At 53.3% G+C, this 20,211-nt stretch overlaps 1 protein-coding gene across 4 annotated transcripts in view; it reads left to right on the top strand.

The window, feature by feature from the left end:
* Nucleotides 1–20,211, top strand: part of ERI3 (ERI1 exoribonuclease family member 3) — a 134,953-nt gene that overhangs the window by 79,650 nt on the left and 35,092 nt on the right. For all 4 annotated transcript variants that reach the window (XM_042803340.1, XM_042803350.1, XM_042803346.1 and 1 more), the window contains exon 7: nt 17,036–17,135. In XM_042803340.1, the coding sequence (XP_042659274.1) occupies nt 17,036–17,135 (100 nt within the window). The remainder of the gene's footprint in view (nt 1–17,035; nt 17,136–20,211) is intronic.

Genomic DNA, 20,211 nt, shown 5'->3' with positions numbered 1-20,211 from the left:
GTTTCATTCAATCACAGCAGCACCTCCGGGGGGCAGAGCAGAAATGGCTAAAAAAAAATAAAAAGGCATCAGGATTGGAAATTATAATGAAAACAAAGAAACTTGCAGCCTGTTTAAGTCTGGGACAACTGCTGCTTTGGCTTTTTCTCCATAGGAATTTAGAAAGGTACAAGTCAGGAGCGCTGTCTTGTGGATCAACTGGAGGAGATAGGTCAGTCAGGTTGAAACTGTGTGCTCAGGGAACAAGCAGGAGGGCTTGTGCTATGGACCTGTACCCAGAAGGCTTCCAGCCGTCTTGAAGCACATGAACCTGGGCACTATGGATACCACTGGCCTGCCAGCCCCTCTTGGCTCCTTTCTGAAAGGCAAGTGGACCCAGAAAGTATCCATTGTGCTGTGGGAAAGCCAGCCAGCTGCTCCCCACCTTCTGCCTAATTCTTCCTTTTTTGGAGTCAGGGATTGCTCAGCTGCCTGCATTTGGCTTGGGCTGTGCCATGGAGGGCAGGTAGGCAGCAGTGAGCTTACCTTCAGGACTGCGACCCGGGTCGTGTTTCCTTCCATGGCAGTGAGAAGAGGTGACATCTGTCTCTGCCGCGTTATCCTCGGGAAGATCTGCACGTGGGCTCTGGGCAGCTGGGGCAAGGAGAGCAGCAGCTATCATCTGCCCTCCGCAGAGGCAGGCAGCTAAACCGGAGCGTGGGCGGGGAAGGAACCCTGCTCTCTCTGCCTATGGGGCTAGGACAAGGCTTGGGCTAGGATAACGTGCCTGCAGGAGAAGTGCAGAGACCTTACCTGCTGCTGGCACAAACCTGCCACTGGTCCTTCTCAGCATGGTGGTGAACAAGAAGCTGGTGGCTAATATGGGGGTCTCCTTTTCCACCACCTCCCCTCCTTCCAGGGAAACAACTGCCACCCGCCCTCCCAGTCTCCCCTCCACCCATCCACTCTGTGGATGGAGTGAAGGAGACTTTTCCAACCAAGAGGGGAGTGGCAGTGTGGTGAGCTTGAGACACCTGGATGTTTGCATAATGATGCGCCAGCATCTGGCCCTGCACCGCTAGCTCGACATTCCCGTGTTCGACACAGCATCACCCCCTGCTCCAATGCTTCTGCCCCAGGAGCTGGGTTACAAACCTTGCTGTTGCTGGAGGGGTCATTTCTATCTTAGGCTTTCGATTCTGTGTCCTTCCCCCTAAGAGTGCTTTCACCCCCCCTTTTGTGGAGCCAGCATGCCCATTGTAAGCCCTTGTTTTGCTGGGAGCTGTGGAAATTCATTTCCAACTGGTGTGGGAGCACTCTGGCTGGGAAGGCTCTGGCAAGCATCTTTCTTTTGAGGTTAAAAACATAATTTCAGTCTGACCTCTGAGTTTCAAAGCTTTTGTTGGTTTTCTCCACCCCCAGATGGTTTTTGTGTGTGACTTTAAAATAGCCTTCTTCTCTTGGTTGAAGCTAGCTGATGCGTCCGCGTCTCATTCGAGGATTGTTGTGTTTTATTAATGCTGTTATTATTCCATTACTGTCATTGTGCTCTTTTATAGCAAATAGCTTAATTTAGTTGAGATACACAGATGCTGAGAGTTTAAGTGAAATCTTCAGCACTTGGTATGCTGGGTACTGAGCAGATATTCCCTAAGCACTTTGGTATAAGCCTTTCACTTAAAAACAAATTGTCTGATGGAGGAGTGCTGGGTGGCAGGAGTTTGGGAGAGGGGAGGAGGTGTGGGGGAGTATCTGTTTAGCACCCTAGGGAGAACCTCATAGTCAAACGTGACTATAGGTGCTCATGAATAAAGCTCCCACTAAGGGTTTCACCCCCCAAGGTGGGCTGTGATGGGGAGCTCTTCCCTACCAGTGCTGCAGAACAGGAGGAATTACACCACCGGCATTGCTGGGTTGCCTTGGGGTGGGGAGTTTTAGGGGTGGCAGGGCAGAGTATACTGTATTTTCTGCAGCTGAGACTGCCTGGCTCCTGAGAGAGGTGGGTACTGGTCATGGTGTCACCCCGGGGTGGAAGATACAGTGTCACTGAAACCAGATTAATCTGGTTGAAGAACAGCGTGGCTGCTGGAAAGCTAGACTGTGCTGTAAGTAGTTCTTGGGGTAGAGGAAAGGGGTTGAGAAATAGCGTTGGTGTCCAGATGACTTAGGAGCCCGGGATCCTGTTGTTAGAAATTACTTGGGTGCTTAAGCCTCCCAAGAAGCTGGTGTAATCTAGGCTCTGAAGTACCTTAGCTACTTTTGAAATTTTACCTCTTATTGCTGACAGATGTTCGTCTGAAATGGATGCTTCTTGCTCAGTGCCTCTGGGCATTCATTAATACTACTGATAATAATTCCAGATTGTCTCCTACACCTCTTTCCCTGCCTCCATCCCTTAAAAACTACAAAGGTAAAGCCAAAACCCTGTTAGCATCATCTTATTTGTGCACTTAACTCTTACTGCCTTGGCAAAACCCGCTGGTCTGTGTTCTGTCAGTGCCAAAATTGCTTCATGAGGGACAGGGAGAGCCAAGAAGGGTGTAAAGTAAAATGGAGCAAGCAGTTGCCACACAGGTTGAGGTGGTGCTGGTGGGGGTGTTGGCTCAAGTGAAGGTGTCCTCTCCACCTGGCCGTGGCGGGGAGGGTGCCGTGTCCCAGCCGGGTGGTTCTTCAGGGAGCAGCCCTCTGCCTTCCCCCTCTCCCACCTGCAGCTCTAGGACACCCTTGTTTTACTGTGGACGGCTCTTGCCCCTCCTCGAGCCCCTCGGTGGTAGCCTCTTTGGGGTGCAGCTGGCAAAGACTTGCTTCCCCCCCCTTTTCCTGTGGCCAAGTGAGAGGAGCAGCTCCCCACAGTGCAGGGATGGGTTGGGGAGGAGGAGCACGCTGGCCCATGCCTCCCATCCCTGGTGTGCACTCATAATAGCTTGGGGGTCTGTGGGAAGTTGTCTGGATCATTTTTTCTCTCTGCTTTGAGGCAGCTTCATGGCTTTATCTGGCTTTTGAGGCGACCGGGGTAGCTAACAACATGCACGGAGCATCCTCTGCGGAGGAGGCCCGGCGCCCGGTTTTGCTAGAGGTCTGCTTTACCACTTACAAGAAACGAGTTAACCTCCCTTTGATCTCGGTTCACGGCTAACCCTTTAACAAAGTCCGGGATGTGCGAGGAAATCAATACTCAAGGCATTGAATTTAACACCAGCCATCAACTCAAGCGTAACACACACACTGACTGACTCCGATTACAAGGAGCGGGCTGGTTTGAAGCTCGTTTGCCAGCTCTCTGGGGTGGTGCAGGGCGGCAGCAGGGAGGGCAGGCATGCTCGCACAGCTCGCTATTGCTCACAGGGGGAGTAAGAGGGACCTGATGTGCTCTGCCATGTCCTCCAGATTGGCTCTGCCTTCTGGTGCCCCTTATTTCCTTCCTTATGCCTCTGATTTGCAACCCTAGCGAGCTGTTCCCCGACACAGGAGCAGAGAGCTTGGATACTGTGCGTGGTCGCTGAATGCCTGTTTATGTACACACATAATTGGTCTTTGCTGGTGAGGAGCTGTGGCAGGACTCAAGGCAGAGTAAGTTCTGCTGAGCCGGACAAAAAAGGTACTGCAAGTTAAAAATCTGAAAAATAAAATGCTGCAGGCGGGAAAGGTTGAGTGTCTGGTCAAGGAGGCAGCGGTGTCATTTTTCCAGCTCCAGTCCTCCCTAGCAAGATCTAATTAGATCAGTGGAGAGCTAATTGGGACACCTTGTTCCATACCAGCCACTCGCTCTTTGCTGGCATGTTGGCAGGAGGTGGTGGGTGGGCTGCCTGGCACGGCTCTGTGGCTGGGAGAGCCAGGCAGTCCACGGCCAAGCGCTTTCTAGACAGGCCATGAACCTCCTCATCACATCTCAACCACCCAGCTCTCTGCTGCAGACCAGCTCTTCTCTGGGCAGCATTTGCTCTCACTCGCTCGTCTTGTTTCCACCAGCCATAGCCAGAGCTGAGACAGCACACGTAGGTTAGGGACAGGTTCACGGGGCAGCTGAAGGATGCTGAGAGGAGTGGGATGAGCATTACATGACTCCACAGCTCTGTCCTTGCGCTGTGGCTGTGTGGGGGCCATCCCTCTGCTACCCATGCTCAGTAATAACTCTGTTAGCACAGTTTCCCAGGCACACGGGCAGGGAAGGGCCAGCCGAGCCGCTGGATCCAGCACTGGCAGCAGCCAGGCAGTGATGGCTCCATCTTCAGGGAACAGGGCCCAGAGGCGTCCATGTGGCCGGGTGTCACAGCCCTCCCCAGCACCTTACTGCAGGCAGAACTGCAGGCAGGGCTAAAAGCCATAACCAGGGTGTCCCAGCTTGCCTGGTAAGGAGCCCCTGGCTGGCTGTCGCTGCCTGTGTCCTTAAGGGAGCCCAGTCTTGCTGGCAGTCAGTGAGCCTGGTGGCACCAGAGCCATGGAGGTGCCTTTCGCTCCCCTGGGAGAAGTGAGTTGAGGCCCTGGGGACCTGAAGCCCTTCATTTCTATCAACTGTATCATGATCTTCTCTGTCACCTTCTCAGCACCATAACACAGTGCTGGCCCCCACTTCCCAGTCTAGACAGCCAGTCCTGCCCAGCACTCCTGCCTAGCTGTAGCTGCTGCAGTTCATCCCCCTCACGCCTCCCTTAATAACCTTTTGTCAGGACCTTGCCATGTCCTTCCTTGATTCGCTGCTTTCCTGACCTCTCTCCAAATCAATTCTCTCGTGGCGTGCTGCCCAGCCCCTCGGGCCATCTCCTTCTGTTTGCTCTTCCATTGAAACTGGGGAGCCTTAATTTTGCTGCCTGCCACCCCGGTAGGCTGTGCCGGCTGGGCCTGGATGCGTTGCCTGCTTGCCTGGTGTTTGCATCCATCAGAGCTCTTAGAGGCGCTTCTGCTTTAACCTCCTCAGTCTTAACGCTGACCTGAGTCAACAATCATGAGGAAGAGCTGCTGCTTAGATGATCCAGTGTAAACTCTACCTTTGATTAGACAGGTATCATCCCCAGGCACTGGCGCAGCAGCGCCTTGTTAACTTTCCTTGGTGTTCCCTCACTGCAGCCATGAGAGCCTCCGACACGGTCAAGGGACATGGCCGCTGCCCTTGTAATCTTTATTGATCTTTTCCCTGATGCTGCGTGCATTGTATTCTCTTGCCTTTCTCTTGCTCTTCCATCTGCCTCTCCTCTGAGCAGCTTTGCATCTTGTGGGAGTACTGAGAAACTATTTTATTTGATTCTTGCAGAGCAGTAACACTCAGGGGCCCTGACAGCCCTGCTGGGTTGGTGCTGTGCCAAATACAGAAGATTGGGTTTTGGTCTTGAGGGTCTGCTGTCTGGAAAGAGGAGGTAAGAGGGAGCAGGACACATGTTTTCATGACCCTCTGGTCTGTCCTGTATGGGCTAGTTTCTCTGCATCGTGCCAGAGGTGAGTTTTGGAGAAGGTCAAGTATCTGTCCCAGGAAGACATGGTAAACATGAGTGTGGAAGTTGTAGGATGTGAGCAGGAGAGATGTATGTGATAAGAAGTGTAGGCAAGTGCATAGAAGTGGTGAGAAGGACCTGCAGGATTGCCCTTTGATTTCTTTCCCATCTCCCAGCGCCCAGGTTTTAAGAACAGATTATGAAACTGAGACATGAACTGGTTCTATGACAATGCCAGGTAGTGAAAACCAAAGAGTTGAACTGACTTGTCTCGCACCTGCAGTGTGAACAGACATACGGTCATACAGCACCTCCCCTACACTTTTCTCTTGGTAACCTGTCCGTGGGTCTCTGCCCTCTGTGGTCCCATCCTCCCACTGTCTGACATATTTGTGCACAGCAGCCAAACCATCACCAGATGTGTCCCTTCCAAAAATGTCCAGAGCACTGTGTGCTGAGTCCTGCTGTGTGTGGTGCAAAGGAGAGGTGTGTCTGCTCTGGACAAATGACTTTGTTTTGCACTGGAAAAACTGGAATCAAAATACCATGTCAGTGTTTCGCTCAGGAATAGATTGCTCCTTTCCAAAGGGCAGCAGTTCTGTCACTGGGTTTTACTTTGTGCTTCCCAAGCAGAACTGTTCCCACACAGTGAAACAAGACAATATTTTGGCTTTTCCATCCTGGTTTAGGATGAAGGGCAGTGTCAGAACATTGGTGTTTTGGTGGAGTGGGATTGGTTTCCCAGCCCGTTATGGCAAGAGCACGCTCCCTGCCAGGAGCTGAGGATGAGTCCCAGGGATGTGCTGCTTCTGCTTCCAGCACGTTTGATCCAGCCTGGCTCTTTCAAGGTGTGTGGAAATGAGCTACAATCTCATCATTCCTGTGGAGGCTTCTCAGAGGAGATAGCGGAAGGGTCACAGCGCCTCTGGAAATCTCCCTTCAGGCGATGTGCCGTTGCATTTCACAGCAGACAGACAGAATAACCTTTAGGGCATGGTAAGAAGCAGCATTTTGAACTCCGAGCCGGGGAGCTCGGGAGCTCATTTCTCTGACACATCATCTATGTCCCTGCCGCTTCCTGCATCCCCCTGAAATACCTTTGTCCTAATCCATCGCTTCCTTGGATGGAATTAAAAAAAAAAAAAAAAAGCTGGGGAGTTGATTCCTTGTGTGCCAGCCATGCAGAAATGGGGCTCCCCTGCAGGAACGCACCCAGACCCTCTGCCGAGTCCAATTTTGCCTTAATTTGAGCCTGTCTCAGCTGCGAGGAGGGCGGGGGGCTGCCCCACCAAGCCAGTCCCCAGCAGCAACACGGCTCCCCGGCCCTCTCCTGCCTTCCCTGCATCGCAGTCTCCCTGCAGAGGTGCGGTACTTGGGTCCTGGGCTGGGCGTTTTCCCCCAGGTTTATCTGGCACGGTTGTGGGGAGGCGCGTGGGCTGGGGAGCTGGGGCACGTGTGGCCTGGCATGGGCTGCCCTTATGAACCAGAAGCTCCCGCGGCAGCTCCGCGCTAGGTGGTGCTGGCTGTGCGGCACTGGGAGGAAAGCACTGGCTCTCCCTCCTCCCCCCCTGGAGTAAATAATGGTACTTTTTATTTAGCTATTATTTCCCAGTGGCAGATATCTCCTTGGCTGTCTGTTTAACTATCTTTATCTCACCCTCCTTCTCTGTTTCATATAGTTATAGATAAACAGATAGCTACCTTAGTAAATAACATGTTTTTAAGAGACTGGTGGTATGGTTAACATTGTACAGCAGCTGTTGATTTGTCTTTCACTGTTGGTTTGTTTTTTTTCTTAAGGAAATGCTTTAAATAAGGGATACTTCATCTATTAAAAAAAAATACACTTGTAGCAGCTGCTAAGCCCATCCATAAGCCTGCTTTACGTTGTATTTGTGATGGGACTGACAGTGCATGGAGGAGCCTGATTATACACAATTCCATTTTAGCAAGCCCTGCGATGTAATTTCACAGGGCGATCAGTGTTTGAATGTAATAGCAGCCTGTGCTAAGGTGTCAGAATATTAAAGGCGCTAATGGAAAAGCTCCCTGGTACACAAGGGGGACAGCATTACAGGAGACGTCGCAGATGGCTGGGCACTAAACTAATGGGGCAGGATCCAAGAAGGGAAAAAAAACCTAGAGAAGGGAGAGCTCACGGGAGCACGGGCACCTGCTTCCCTCTCACACGGAAATTAAACAGCGAGCGAGGGAGAGGCGAGCGTGTGCATGTGTAAAAATAGAAATCGAGGGGGGAAAATACCCCCTTCAGAAGGGCTTGAAGGTTTTAACAGTGAGCCGGGTGCCGGCTTTGCTTGGGAAAGGCATGGTGTTAGATTAAAGTGGTGCATGTCTGGGGGACTGCGGGGCACGTCTGAGCATTGCAGCCATCGTTCATGGCCCTGGAAAGAGAAGGGGGTGATCGGTGGATACTGTTACCCACCCTTGTGTAATATAGCAAAACTGCAGCTCTCTTTGGTGGTTATTAATCTCTAGCTAAATCCAAGGAGGGTGAGACGTGTCCACCTCGCTGCTGCCCCGGCAGCTGAGTGCTGCAGCATGGCACATCTGCTGAGGCCCCGTCTTGCTGTTCCCTGTCCTCATGTATGCAGGGGCTGTCAGTGGGTCTGATTTTGGGGCAGTGCCAACATTTGCCAGTTTTCCAGCACTGCTGGAGGCACCTTCCCCTTCCCCCTGAATGCCCAGTTTCCCCAGGAGCAGCCGGAATCACACTGGTCCGTTCTTGTCTGTGTGGAGAGGCAACCGTGGCTGTGGTGAATCATCCATGAAGTGTGTTTGCAGGTTTTCCTTAGTGTCATACTCAGCTTCCCCGCTCTGCCGGCCACAGTGCTGTGGGAGGAAAGGCTTAGCACTGCTTTCCTGCTTGAACTGGCCCCGCAGGGAGCTGGGCCAGTCCCCAGGGGATAGCACCGCAGGACCTGAGGCCATCCTTCCCAGGGCTGGAGGGGTAAATCAGCCGAGTGTAGGTACTCCCTGGTAGCTGCCTGCCATGTCATTGCGTGTCTCTGCCTTTCAGGCACTAATCGGGAGCTGTTTGTGTGTCTCAGCGTTGGGAGCTGATTGCATACATCAGCATAACCCAGCCTGGGTCTCGGTCACCCTGCGGTGCAGCCAGAAACGCTGGGACACTACGAGAAGGCAGCCCTGTTCAAACAGACGTGACCTGCGGCTCAAGGGCAGGGACACTTTTCCCGGACTGGGAAAGGTGCTGGGCTTGTGTCCTCCAGCCCCTTGTCTCCACAGCAGCCCCCAGGTTCCAGCTGGAATGCTCTGCTCGGCCTCCTGACCCCAAGCCCAGACCCCCTGCTCCTGCCAGCAGCCCCCATCCTTGAGCTGCTTTCGTGGCAGTTTATGGCCCTGCTTGTCCCCTCTCCTGGGCCGGTGCTGGCTTGGGCACGTCCCAGCTCTATTTCTCAGCCCTCCAGGGACCCAGACCTGTAGCTTTGTTTTGCTTGTGACCAAACCCAGAGCTTTGACCCAGGTCTCCACAGCATTAACCTAGTGTGTCGCCAGCTGCAGAGCACACAGCAGTCGAGAACATTTTATCCAGGATAATCCCTAGCCTGGGAGCAAGGCAGAGTCTGCTCTTGTTCAAACACAGAGAAATGTGAAGCCTAAACCGCTTGGCACTTTGACACTCCGGAGTCAGGCACACCGACGTGTTTCTATTGCAGCCTAAGCCAGGGCACATACTAATCCTGCGTGGTGTCAGGGCCACCTCCCCGCTGCCCAACAGGGCCACAGCGTCCAAATGCACCCTGGAGAAGGGCTGTCGGTGGGTGCAGGGTCCATCCTGCCCCTCCTGAAGTTAAGAGGAGTTTTGACAGTGAATTTATTTGCACAGCTGTGGCTGAATTAGGGTCTTGCTGGGACATGGGCAGGCTGAGACTGCTCAGATGTGTGTCTGGGTGGGAGGAAGGGCCAGGCATGAGATCATTGCGTGCCTCAGTTTCCCTTTTGATGTGCTCCTAATGGATAGACATCTGATGGCATGGGCTGCTTATTTTAATAAGGAGAAAGCACATACAATTGCGCTGCATCCTGTGCATCTTATCTGACACCTTGCTCCCTTCCCTTAAGCTTGTCCTGTCCTCACCTCTGTAAAGCACTGCCCAAAGGTGGGCAGAGCCAGGCAGTTCCTGTGTGCCCAGCATTCGCTTTTCCAAAAATGGACCATTCATCTTTTTATTTATTTAATTTACTGCCTGACATGAGGTATAAAGATGTGGCTATTTTAAGCAGCTTTGCAAATGGACTGAAGTGGACACCGGGTGGGCTTGCCAAAGGTTGCTCGGCATGGCCAGGTAGGGCTGGCAAGGTGATTCGTGTGCTGAGGGCTCCCTGCTCATCCAGGACAGGGGTAGGCTGGCTGTGTGGCCCTGGTCTCTGGAAAACCTTTGAATGCCATTGTGTGAAGGGAGCAGAGCACCAGGCAGGGTCCCAGCACCTTTTCAGCAATATGGGAGGATTGTGTCCAGATCTCATCCTCCCACTGCAGGGTGCTGGCAATGGCAGGGATTTCCAAGGGCAGCACCTGCTTCCACCTAAGTGGGTCCAGTCCCACTCGTGATGTCCCCACAGTCAGTGTGTTGGCCCCTTTCCTTCCCCCCGCAGCTCTGAGGGGGTTTGTGCTCCAGAGAGGGATGTTCGCTGCGAAAGGGCACGGCTCACATCTTCTCCTGCATCCTCCCGTGTCCAAACCCCAGCCAAACCACCTCCTGCTTGGTGACACTGCAGATTCATTTGGCAGAGGACAAATGCCCTCCGCTCTCGTTGCCCCCCACCCCTTAATTATTAGCACAGATGTTTAGTCCGAGGCTTCAGTGGGTGCCATGTTGGGCAGAAGTTGTTTTCCTGTACCTGGTGCCACTCACGAGTGTTCAGGGAGCTCAATGCACCAAGAAAAAGTAATTAAACATGAATGGTGTTAATGCTGTACCTGGTCAGTCTGGAGGCCCCTCTTGCCGCTGTGTTTGTAAAAATTAAATGCCTCTTATTAGCGGCACAGCAGAGATCTGTAATACACGTGGACAGAAAGGCAGGGATGGATGGAGTTGGTGTCAGGGCAGCAATTGCTTATCATGCCTTATCTGGGAATATGAAACTGTATTGCATGACATCCAGAGGCAGGCTGAATAGATATGCCAATTCATCTCAAGCCTGGGCTTTGACAAGCTAGACTGCCCTTGTTGAAAGGCATCAGTCAAACAAGAGCTGCTGGCTGCTTTTTCCTTTCTTATACTTTCTCTCGCTCCCGCGCTCCCTCTCCCTCTCTCGCCGCCTCCCCTCCCTCCGCCTTTTTTTTTTCTAAGCTTTTTCCACACAAAATTGAAAAGCTTTGGAAATAATAATAATAAAAGCCCCCCCCAACTAATACCGTTTTAAGTACACCCCCCCTCCCTCCCCAAATGGGATTGATAAGGAACCCCAGTGTATGAAGGCATGTTTAGATAACATTGAGAATATTATAGTGAGTGAGAGAAAGTAGGGGGAAAAGCTTCCTGCCGCGTCTAAGCCAGGAAAGGCGACGGCACCCTGGCTAATACGAGTGTTTAATATTTGATGTGTTGGGATAAAGCAGGATCACCTTCGAATTGAATTGAGTGTCAGAATGAGAATCTATTACTGAAATTCTTGTGTGATTTGACAGCAAAGCAGACGATGTTATTCTTCACTAGTTACTGCAATCTTCTTCCCTACATCACTTAAATATTTTTTTCTTTGCTTGAGTAAACACACATTATCCTTTTTTTTTTCCACCCCCCTTTCCTTTTTTCTCTCCCTCTTTTATACTTATTTTTTTATTTTTTTTTTCTTAAATCAAACCTGCCTTTTGCAGGGCTGATGGAGTAGATTGTTATTTCTTTATTTGTCCTATTAAATGGAATTCCTGATCGTTTAATCCTGCTTTTGTAAGTGATTTAAAAATACTTGAAAAGCTATGAATGTGGCAGCACTTCTGACTAAACTGCTTAAAAGGGACATGTTACACCTGGGTTTAGCTCCTGCCTCCCAACAGCCAGCAAGGGTAGCAGGATCCAGCACTGCGGGGCTGAGCCATCCTGGGCTCGGTGTCTCCATCCTGCCAGACGAGCTTTCCTCCGCACCTTCCCTGCAGCAAAGGAGCTCTGCCGTTGGTGGCTGGGACTTGGCAAACTGCTTATTCATTACCTGCCTCTTCTTTAATTGCTTTCAGCCCAAATCCAGCAGCCTTGCTACTAAATGATTTGGCTGTGGGGTCGAGCCCTAATTGTCATTAGATTTGCCTCGTGTCGTGCCAGAAAGTCTGCATGGCAAGAAATCCCAGCAAGAATTGCCCACATCCCATCCTTGAAGTGGCATGCAGTTAAAATGGGATGTTGAGGGACCACTCTGGTGTCCTGGGTGCCTCAAAGACACCCCAGCCCCAAAACGTTACAGTTACTGGGTGGCACTGAAAGCATTTTAAGCTGTGTTTTAAAGCCCACTTAGTTGTAGACACAGCCTCTTATTTTTTTTTCCCACCATACAAAGTAATATAAAACCTTGACACCCCATCATGGCAGCAGCGGAATGAGGGGAGTTAGAGGGAAGTGCTTATTTCGGGCAGACGCAACGCACAGCTGACATGACAAGAGGAGGAAGACGCTTTTGCTGTCGCAAAGTCTTTTTCTCCATTGCAAAAATGTCAGGGGGGTCGGCTCCGATCAGCAAGCTGCTGTGCCCGGCCTGATCCTGGGGGAGCAGAGCTGACGCCTGCTGCTCGCCCAAGCCAAGGGCAGCTGGGGAGATCTCACAGCCACTTTCTATCTGTTTAAAAACATGTTTTTCTCAGGTGTCTTTTTTAAATTCTTAACAGAAACTTTCAGCAAAAAACACCACTTTTTTTTTATTATTTCTTAGTATCCACTCCTCAGCATCTTCTCCAACTGCTGAGCCCTTTTGCTCCTGGGAGGATTTTTTCCAAAAGGAAATATTTTCTCCCTGCCTGAAAGTGTCCGTATTAATATTAAAATTACAATTAGTGGGTGAAACATTTAAAACCTCTTGATGGGACATGAAAAGCGACAGGGTTGCGGGGCTGGGCAGGGCAGGAGGATGCTCTGTGCCGTTCCTGGCAGTTCTTGCTGCCATGGTTTGTGAGCATGCTTGTGCTGTCGCAAAGCACAGAGCCCCTCTTCCCGCCTGCCCTTCAGCTAAAGCACCCAGGGCAGTGCAATGCCGGCAGCTTTAGTGGAGGGCAGAGGGGCTGGGGGCTGGCTGCACAGGTCACAGCATCGACATGGGTGGAAAGGACGGGACTGGCTCTGTCGGGATCAGCGCGTTGCCCTAGCAGAGCTCCAGCAGCTCCGTGAGGACCAGCCCTGTCCCTCCCTGCAGGAGAGGGAAGGATCTGTGGGGCTCCCTGTGTCAGTGAGCATCCTGACCTCTGTGCCAGTGCCCTGTTTACATCATGTGGGATGTGAAATCTTGCCTTAATGTGACTGCTAAACCCCGGTTTTTGTGAAGTGTGCTGGGCACTTCCCCATAAATAAATGATGGAGCATTATTCAGTCCACTTAGATCAATACATCAGCTTGACAAGTTCCAGTTCTGGGAATTTTCTGACCCCCTGGAACATCTTCCCTGCAGCTGTGCTGCTTATAAACCATGGTGCGTAGCCCAAACAAGCTCCAGGGAGCGGGGCATTGGGACCCGGCTGTGCTGGTGCTGCCACCTTGCTGGCCCTGGTGTTGCAGGGGACAGGAGCTGGTTCGCACTGGGATTGCAGCAAGGGCAAGCATGGCAAACTCAGTGCCAAACTGGACAAATCCTGCGTTCTTCCCCCTGCAAGCAGCACCGTGGCACTGCCAGCCTCACTGTTGTGCCCTCCTTGTGCTCCTGTCCCAGCACAGAGGGACCTTCTTTGTCCCCCAGCTCTACCAGAAATGTGCCATGGAGCTCCTGTTTCAGGCTCTTTGCAAATTGAGGCAAATACATCATAGCCACCGGGAAGTTTTGTGACCCAGTGCAACAGGAGGATGGTTTCAGACCCTTTTTGGGTTATTGTAAAGCCAGCCCCAGGTGCTGTGATTCTGCTCACGCAGCCTCTCCATGCCCCAGGCTCCTGTACCCCATATCTTATCCCCACTTAGGGTTTTTTTTTTTGTTTTTCTGCAGGTTATGTGAGGTACAGGTTACCTAAGGACCTACCTCCCCATACGGGCACTTTTAACAAGGTGTGCATTATCTGTGGTGCTGGGTCTATGCATGCAAACACAGTATGTTGCTAATCTGCTGCTGTTAGTTCACATTTATCACAGGAGTATCTGCTTACCTTTGATTCAAGATCCCTACATCAGGGACCCAGGGCAGTATTTGTCTGTGAACTGCTGCGTATGCCTATGGGATTGTATAAGTAAATAAATATAATTAATAATCATCTGACTTCAGAGCAGCATTGGCAGGGAGGTAGATGTAGCCTTCATAGAATTACAAACAAAATCAGGAAAAAAGACCTTTCTACGAGCTGGTATGAATGGAAATAGTTGTGTTCAAGCTGCTTGAAAATGATTCTGCAAACATCGTCTGGGTGGTTTTTAGCAGATCAGAGGCATTGCATTCATCTTTAAATCAGAATTCTGACCAAAACCATTTAAAAATAGCTTTTTTAAAAGATGCCTGCATTTTTTTGTCAATTAAAATGCAGATGAAAATAAAACACCACAGGGTCCTGGCCCTGTTTCAGTGTCTGACCTAGAAGGGAGCAACCCAATCCCTGCAACATCAGGATTGAACCAGAAGGAGGAACAAATCAGTGTGATTTCCTCGCAAAAAGGGTTTCATGGCATTTTTTTAAATCCTTCGGCTTGCGAGCGAGCCAGAGGCGTCTCAGACTTTCTCAGGGTTTGCTGTAGGGTAAGTGCTGAAGGGGCAGGGGTCTGCCGGCGTCTGTGCGGGGCTGGAGCGGCGGCGGAGCCGGCGGGAGGGCGGCTGCGGCTGACACCGGTGGCCTGATGGCCACGGTGAGCCGGCAGCGAGCCAGTGGCCACGGCCACCCCGGCAGGCTGGGGAGCCCTGCATCCACCAGCCTCCGGCACTTTCTGCCTTACTTTAACAGTCAGAAGAAGAACTTTCCTGTTTAAAGATTAACGTTGTCTTTAAATATTAAACAGCAAAGCTCCTCACTCTTGATTGTGTGGCTGCTGCCGGCAGGCGGCTCAGAATTGCCAATTTTAATTAAAAAACTTTATTTTCCAATGCAGCCCAGGGTTGGCTCCTCCTCCTGGCCGGGGCTGGCTGACCTCTCCCCTGGCTTGCCTTCATCTCTGCCTGCACTTCCCTCCACCTGCAGCAAAGTGACGGCCCCTGCCAGCCCCAAAGCGTGAGCAACCTCGTCTGGGACTGATCAATGCCCCTGGCACTTCCTTCCAAAACCCCAGGAAAAACAATTAAAACCCGATCGATCTTGCAGGCAGCTTTGAATATGCATAAGTGCACACTTGACCTTCAGTGGTCAGGCCAACTTCCATCCTGGCTGCTTAGCTAGTTTGCTCAGGTATTGCGGCTGTACTGAATGACCTTGATTAGGGAAGCAAAGCGCGATGCAGAGATGGGCTGGGTGCCGATCCTGGGGCCGGGACACGCGCCACTGGCTCCGGGGCGACGCTGCTGCTGCAGAGCCGGGGGAGGCAGGATGGGGTTGGCACTAGCACTCAGCTCTCAGGAGCTTTCCAGAGCTGTCCCCGTGGCTTTCCCGGGATCCTGCCAGCCCCCCGCTGCGCTCCCTCGGTTGCTCCTGGCTTAGGTCCGAGGGATGTGTCTGGGCTGGGAAGGCAGCCTGCAGGCCCCAGAGCCTGCCTTGTCCCTGGGCGGGGACAGCCCTGCTACCTCCCCGCCCCACGTGTCCTCCCCACCAAAGTCTGCGGGGACACCCCTTCCCCAGGGGTCCCCCCCACTGCTGGTCACCCCAGGCCTGGACCCACTGGTGCTGAGCGGGGGGACCTTCCTGCGCTGTGCCTGGGCTTGCTCTTTGAGACGGAGCCCAGGAGAGGGAGCCACACACAGAGCCACTGCCACCCAGAGCCACCCGGCAGGTGGGTGGCAGGGTCCCATCCTGCACCCCCCCTGCCCTGCAGCTGGCCAGCCTGCATCCCAGCCATAGCAATGGAGATACCAGAGCGTGTTTGTTGAAGGCAATGGAAACGTCCCCGTTGTGTACACTAAGTGTAATTTCAGTGAATTATGCATAGATTTAATTAGGAGTTTTAATTGCTAATCATCTCCCAACAGGATTAGCAATGCTGTCTATTAATTATCTGCGGAGCCCTCTGTTTTGCTAAGACAGGAGTAACAAAGCAGCGTGAATAGTTACGTAGGCCAGTAATAAATTAACTCCCCCAAGTGCCGTAGCTCCCGGGGGGCTGCTGGCAGCAGGGGCTGCGCGGGGGCTGGCCCTGCCCGCGCTGGGCTGGGCAGCAGGCAACGGGGACAGAGGGACTGGCAACAGGTCCTGGTGGCAGGCAGGTGGGTGGGGGGCTACTGGGGGGCACCGCTCAGCTCCACTTGCCCAGTTTGGCCCCGTTCCCGCTGCAGAGAGCATCTCCCTCCGTGTGTGCAGCCCGCGGAGGGTGTCGGTGGTGCCCTGCCGTGCCGTGGCTGTGGTTAGCCATGATCCCTGCTGCAGGAGGGAGATAGGGACTGGTGGATTGACCTGATCTCATCTGGGGACAATGGCCCTCGCGGCAGTGGAGATAGCGCCGGTGTGAGCGACACTAAGCCCACACGCTCTTCTTACTGCTCACAATGTGGCGCTGAGCTTAATTCCTCAAGATGAAGAAGATACGTGGCTGTCAGGCTGTAATTACAGCTGTGTGTGTGACACGGAGGCCCAGCTGTTTTCACGTTTGCCTTCTCCGGTGGATTTTTGTGCTGCTCAGGCTTCCAGCTGCCTCGCTCCTGGCTGGGAGCCCTGCCGGGGGATGCAGAAGGGATGGAGGAGGCTCCCTCTGGCCAGACTGCAGGCTCTGTGCAGTGGGAAGAGCAGTGCTGGCTCCCAGTGGGATTCCTCCCAGTGATGGGGAACCCCGAGACAACTGGGGCTCAGGGGGTGGAAAGAAGAGGGGAGGCTGGGAGGGCTGTGCTTACTGGGGAGAAGGGGGGCTGCTGGCCAGGACAGCCTGGGCATGGGCACCCTTTTCCAAATCCCACTGACTGCTGCCGCCAAGCCCATCCTTGGTGAAGCAGGAATGGGGGAATAATGTTGGAGCAGCCCAGGTACATGTGGGATGGAGATGCAGGCCCCAGCTCACCCTAGCACAGCAAAGATAGCCTCAGGTGATGCCAATCCAGCACGGTGCCCAGCAAACCTCCTGGGGGAGGCTCAGGGACAGGCCCTGGACACCTTTTCTCTGAGGAGCATCTGGTGGGGCAGCCCAGGGTGAGGGTGCTTTGTGCAGGTGGCTCCAGGAGAGCTGCTGCGAGGGCGATGCACGGGTCCACACTGAACATGGCGAATGCAGACCTCCGCCAACCCCGGGAGCAGCCAGGCCTGGGTGAGCGGAGCTGGCTGCCAGCGGCAAGGCGCTCCCCCCGAAACATGTCTGCGCGTGGGCTGTGCACCAATCTGACCCTCTGCTTCTCTCTTCCAGGCGTACAGCTTTGCCATGGGGAGTTGGCCAAAGAACGGGCTCTTAGACATGAACAAAGGACTGAACCTACAGCACATAGGGAGGCCTCACAGCGGGATAGGTGAGTGATGCCGCCCCGCGCCCTTCCTGTGCCCGCGGCTGCTGCTCCAGGTGCGTGGGACATGCCTCGGCTCCCGAGAGCTGGTCCAGGCTGGCGTGCTGGGAGCCAGCCAGAGGGCTGGTGGAAGGGATGAAGATGTGTCAGGGCAGGATGGGGACGCAGGATGAGCTTTTTGTCCCTGGCACATCCCAGTGTGCCAAACACACCTGCCTGTCCCTCCGACTGGGGAACTGCTCCCCTCCTTGGCAGTGCTCGGGCTGGGGGTGGATGTGGGCAGCACCAGGGCTCACGCGGTGCCTGGAGCGCAGGGCAGGGGTCCCCAGGCTGGGTGGGATGCTCTCCCTGTTGGACCAGCCCTCCAGCTGCTCTGGATGCTGCGTTTGTCCTTAAAAGGGAGGCTCTGCCAGGCAGCACAGCTTCAGGAGCTGGCTGAAAACACACTGCGGGGTGAAGATGCGTGGCCCCAGCTGGAGAACTGAATCATCGTCCCGTTTGCTCACACATGTGATGAGTTTCATGGTCCTGAAGCCTGCTCCAAGATAAACAACTGAGACTACCATGCACAGTGTCAGAGCTCCACGTTCCCCCTAGCGCCTCTGCACCAGGGATCAAAGTGATATGAGGAGGGAGACCTGGCCCAGGACACTGAGGCCATATATCTGCCTGCTGCTTAACGCTGGGGGTGCAGAGCTGGGGCAGCAGCAGGCAGCGGTACAGGCAGGAGCTCAGATTTACTGGGCTGTAGGCAGGGCTGTAACTCAGGGCTGCCTCACTCTTGCCTGTCGTGTTTCTCTGCGGGGCATTGGATCACCTCTTGGAGACGAGTAGTCAGGTGTTCCCTCTGCCTCCCAGCCCTTCATACATGGTGACTTGTGAACATTAAAGTTTGCAAGGAGGTCAGATTCACTTGGAAAAGTCACTGGCTACCTGGGCCTTAAGGAGGTGTTTAATATTGTTTCAAGACTAACCATTAAACTCTCCAATCAATCCAAGTTAAGGAGATGAATTATTTAAAGCTCACCAGCTTTTAATTAGCAAGCTCCTTTTGAACTATGGATCTGGTTGCATTATTGACAGAGGTAGCATTAAAATTTGCTTCCTTGCCTGGGAGCAGATTTGCCTTGCTTGTGTGCCGTGTTGGGGGGGGATCACAGGGAGGGAGCTGGGAGTGCGGGAGGTGTGTGTGCGTGTCCTGCTCTGGGGGCTTGGGCTTTTCCTAGGGTCTCCTGGGAGATGCAGGGTTGGTTTGTGCCTCGTCTTTCCTCATTTTATTTATGGCAAGAACTCTCTGTTGCTGTCATCTTACTCTGACAAAGCGTTCCGAGCTCTGGCGTATCATCTGTCTGCCGTTGGTTTCTACCCATGTTTATCTCAGTGCTGTTCCCTTGCACAGGTGTCTGCCTGATGGAGTTCAGGGAGATGCTGTTCATGCCCCTCCCTACTCCAGTCCTTTAGAAGGGTTTTGTTTCTTCCTTTCTGCCAAACTCCCTCTGTGGGGGAGCGCTCCCAGCTCTCCCCCATACAGGGAGAGCCACAGGTGGATTGCCCATGGAGAAGCAAGGCCCAGCAGCCAAGCTCCCTTCTTGCAGTGGTCCATCCCAGTGGCAAACCTGCCTTTCACACACAGTTTGGACGGAGGCTCGCCTGGGTGCTGTGAAGGATGCCAGACCATCAGTGTGACGGTCTCCACCTCCCTGGCATTGCTGATGGTGCACACGTGCCCTGTGTGTTGCAGCCTCATGGCTGTTCCGTTTGGGCTGGGTCCAGAGCATCTCTGCCCCAGTAAAGCTCTGGTGGCTTTACCACAGGCTGAGCCCCCGGGAGTGAGCTGGAGGCATGGCTTATGGAACGGCAACTGGCGGGAACGGCTTCTCCTCCTGGCCAGCTTGGGAGTCCCAGGCACAGCTGCTGCCCACGGTGTCCGGGCTTCTGGCTCTGGGGCTTCTGCCCCCTGGGAGGAGGCTCGGGGTGATGCTGGTGTCTGGAGACATGCCTTGCTTGGCGTTTCATCAGGACACCAGTCTCCTGGTAGCTTCATTTCCCAGCCTGGTGGCTTTTCAGGTCCTAGTCAGGGATCAAGCATTGGCTCTAGTGACAGCCCGAGAGGTCCCCAGGCCAAGGACGGAGGAGGGACTGCTCACTGCGGAGGCAGCCTGATCTTCTTGGGTCCGGCTTTGCTGCCTTGTCCTGGAACAAGTATCGGTCTTGTACAGCCAAGTTCTCGTGTTTTGGTCGTTGGGACTGAGCGTGGTCATCCCAGTTGTTGATGGTTGGCCTGTGACCTGAGCCGTCCTCACCACTCAACTCCTTCATGCTCTCAGCTGCTTTTGCTTCAGGGCTGAGAGGAGCCATCCCTTTCCCTGCCCAGGGCTGCCCTCCTCTTCCCTCCCTGGCTGTAAGGAGCCTTGCTCCTGACACAACCCTGCCCACTCAGCCAAATAAATGACCGCTTCTCAAGGACTGCTGCTGGAAGAAGAGAGTGCAGAACAGCGAAGCGTGCTGCCTGTCTGCCTCTCGCTGCCTGCAGTGAGACGGGAGCTGGCTGTGGCTCTGGGGATGTTCCTTTGTGGTCTAGAGCCTCCCTTCTCTTTTGTGGTTGGTCTTGGGATGCAACAAGCTCAAGGGAATTTGGGGAACCGAGAGGGGGGGATCCCCAGGACTGGCCAAGGTGGGTATAACCAGGGTCAGCCTCTGATTTTTATGGTGCTCCTGGATCACTGTTGTCCAGAAGTCTTCAAACTGAGGAGGGCTGAGGAAGGAGCAGCAAGACAATGTGTTTGCCAGCCACAGTGGTTTCATGAATACCGTGCTGTGCCAGAGAGCCTCCACATGGCCCCTTTCCAAGCAGCATGGGGAGCAGTCTGGGGTGATGCGGGCAATCCTGTGAAGCCTCAGCTTGCTTATGCAGGGATGCGCAACATGGATGTTTCCCTTCAGATCTGACAGAAAAATTGCAGTGGATGGTCACTTGTTTGTGCAAACAATTTGCAAGGAATTTTGCCGTCTCGCCTGATCGGTTGTGTATTGCTTTGTTTTCAAATCACTCTCTGATTCACTGGCTCAGCAGATACCTGCT

The sequence above is a fragment of the Tyto alba genome, unplaced genomic scaffold (assembly GCF_018691265.1).
Source record: "Tyto alba isolate M040663 unplaced genomic scaffold, T.alba_DEE_v4.0 Super-Scaffold_1000006, whole genome shotgun sequence".
NCBI classification, from domain to species: Eukaryota; Metazoa; Chordata; class Aves; order Strigiformes; family Tytonidae; genus Tyto; species Tyto alba.
The sequence above is the reverse complement of the archived record's forward strand: the minus strand, read 5'-3'. Positions and strand labels throughout refer to the sequence as shown.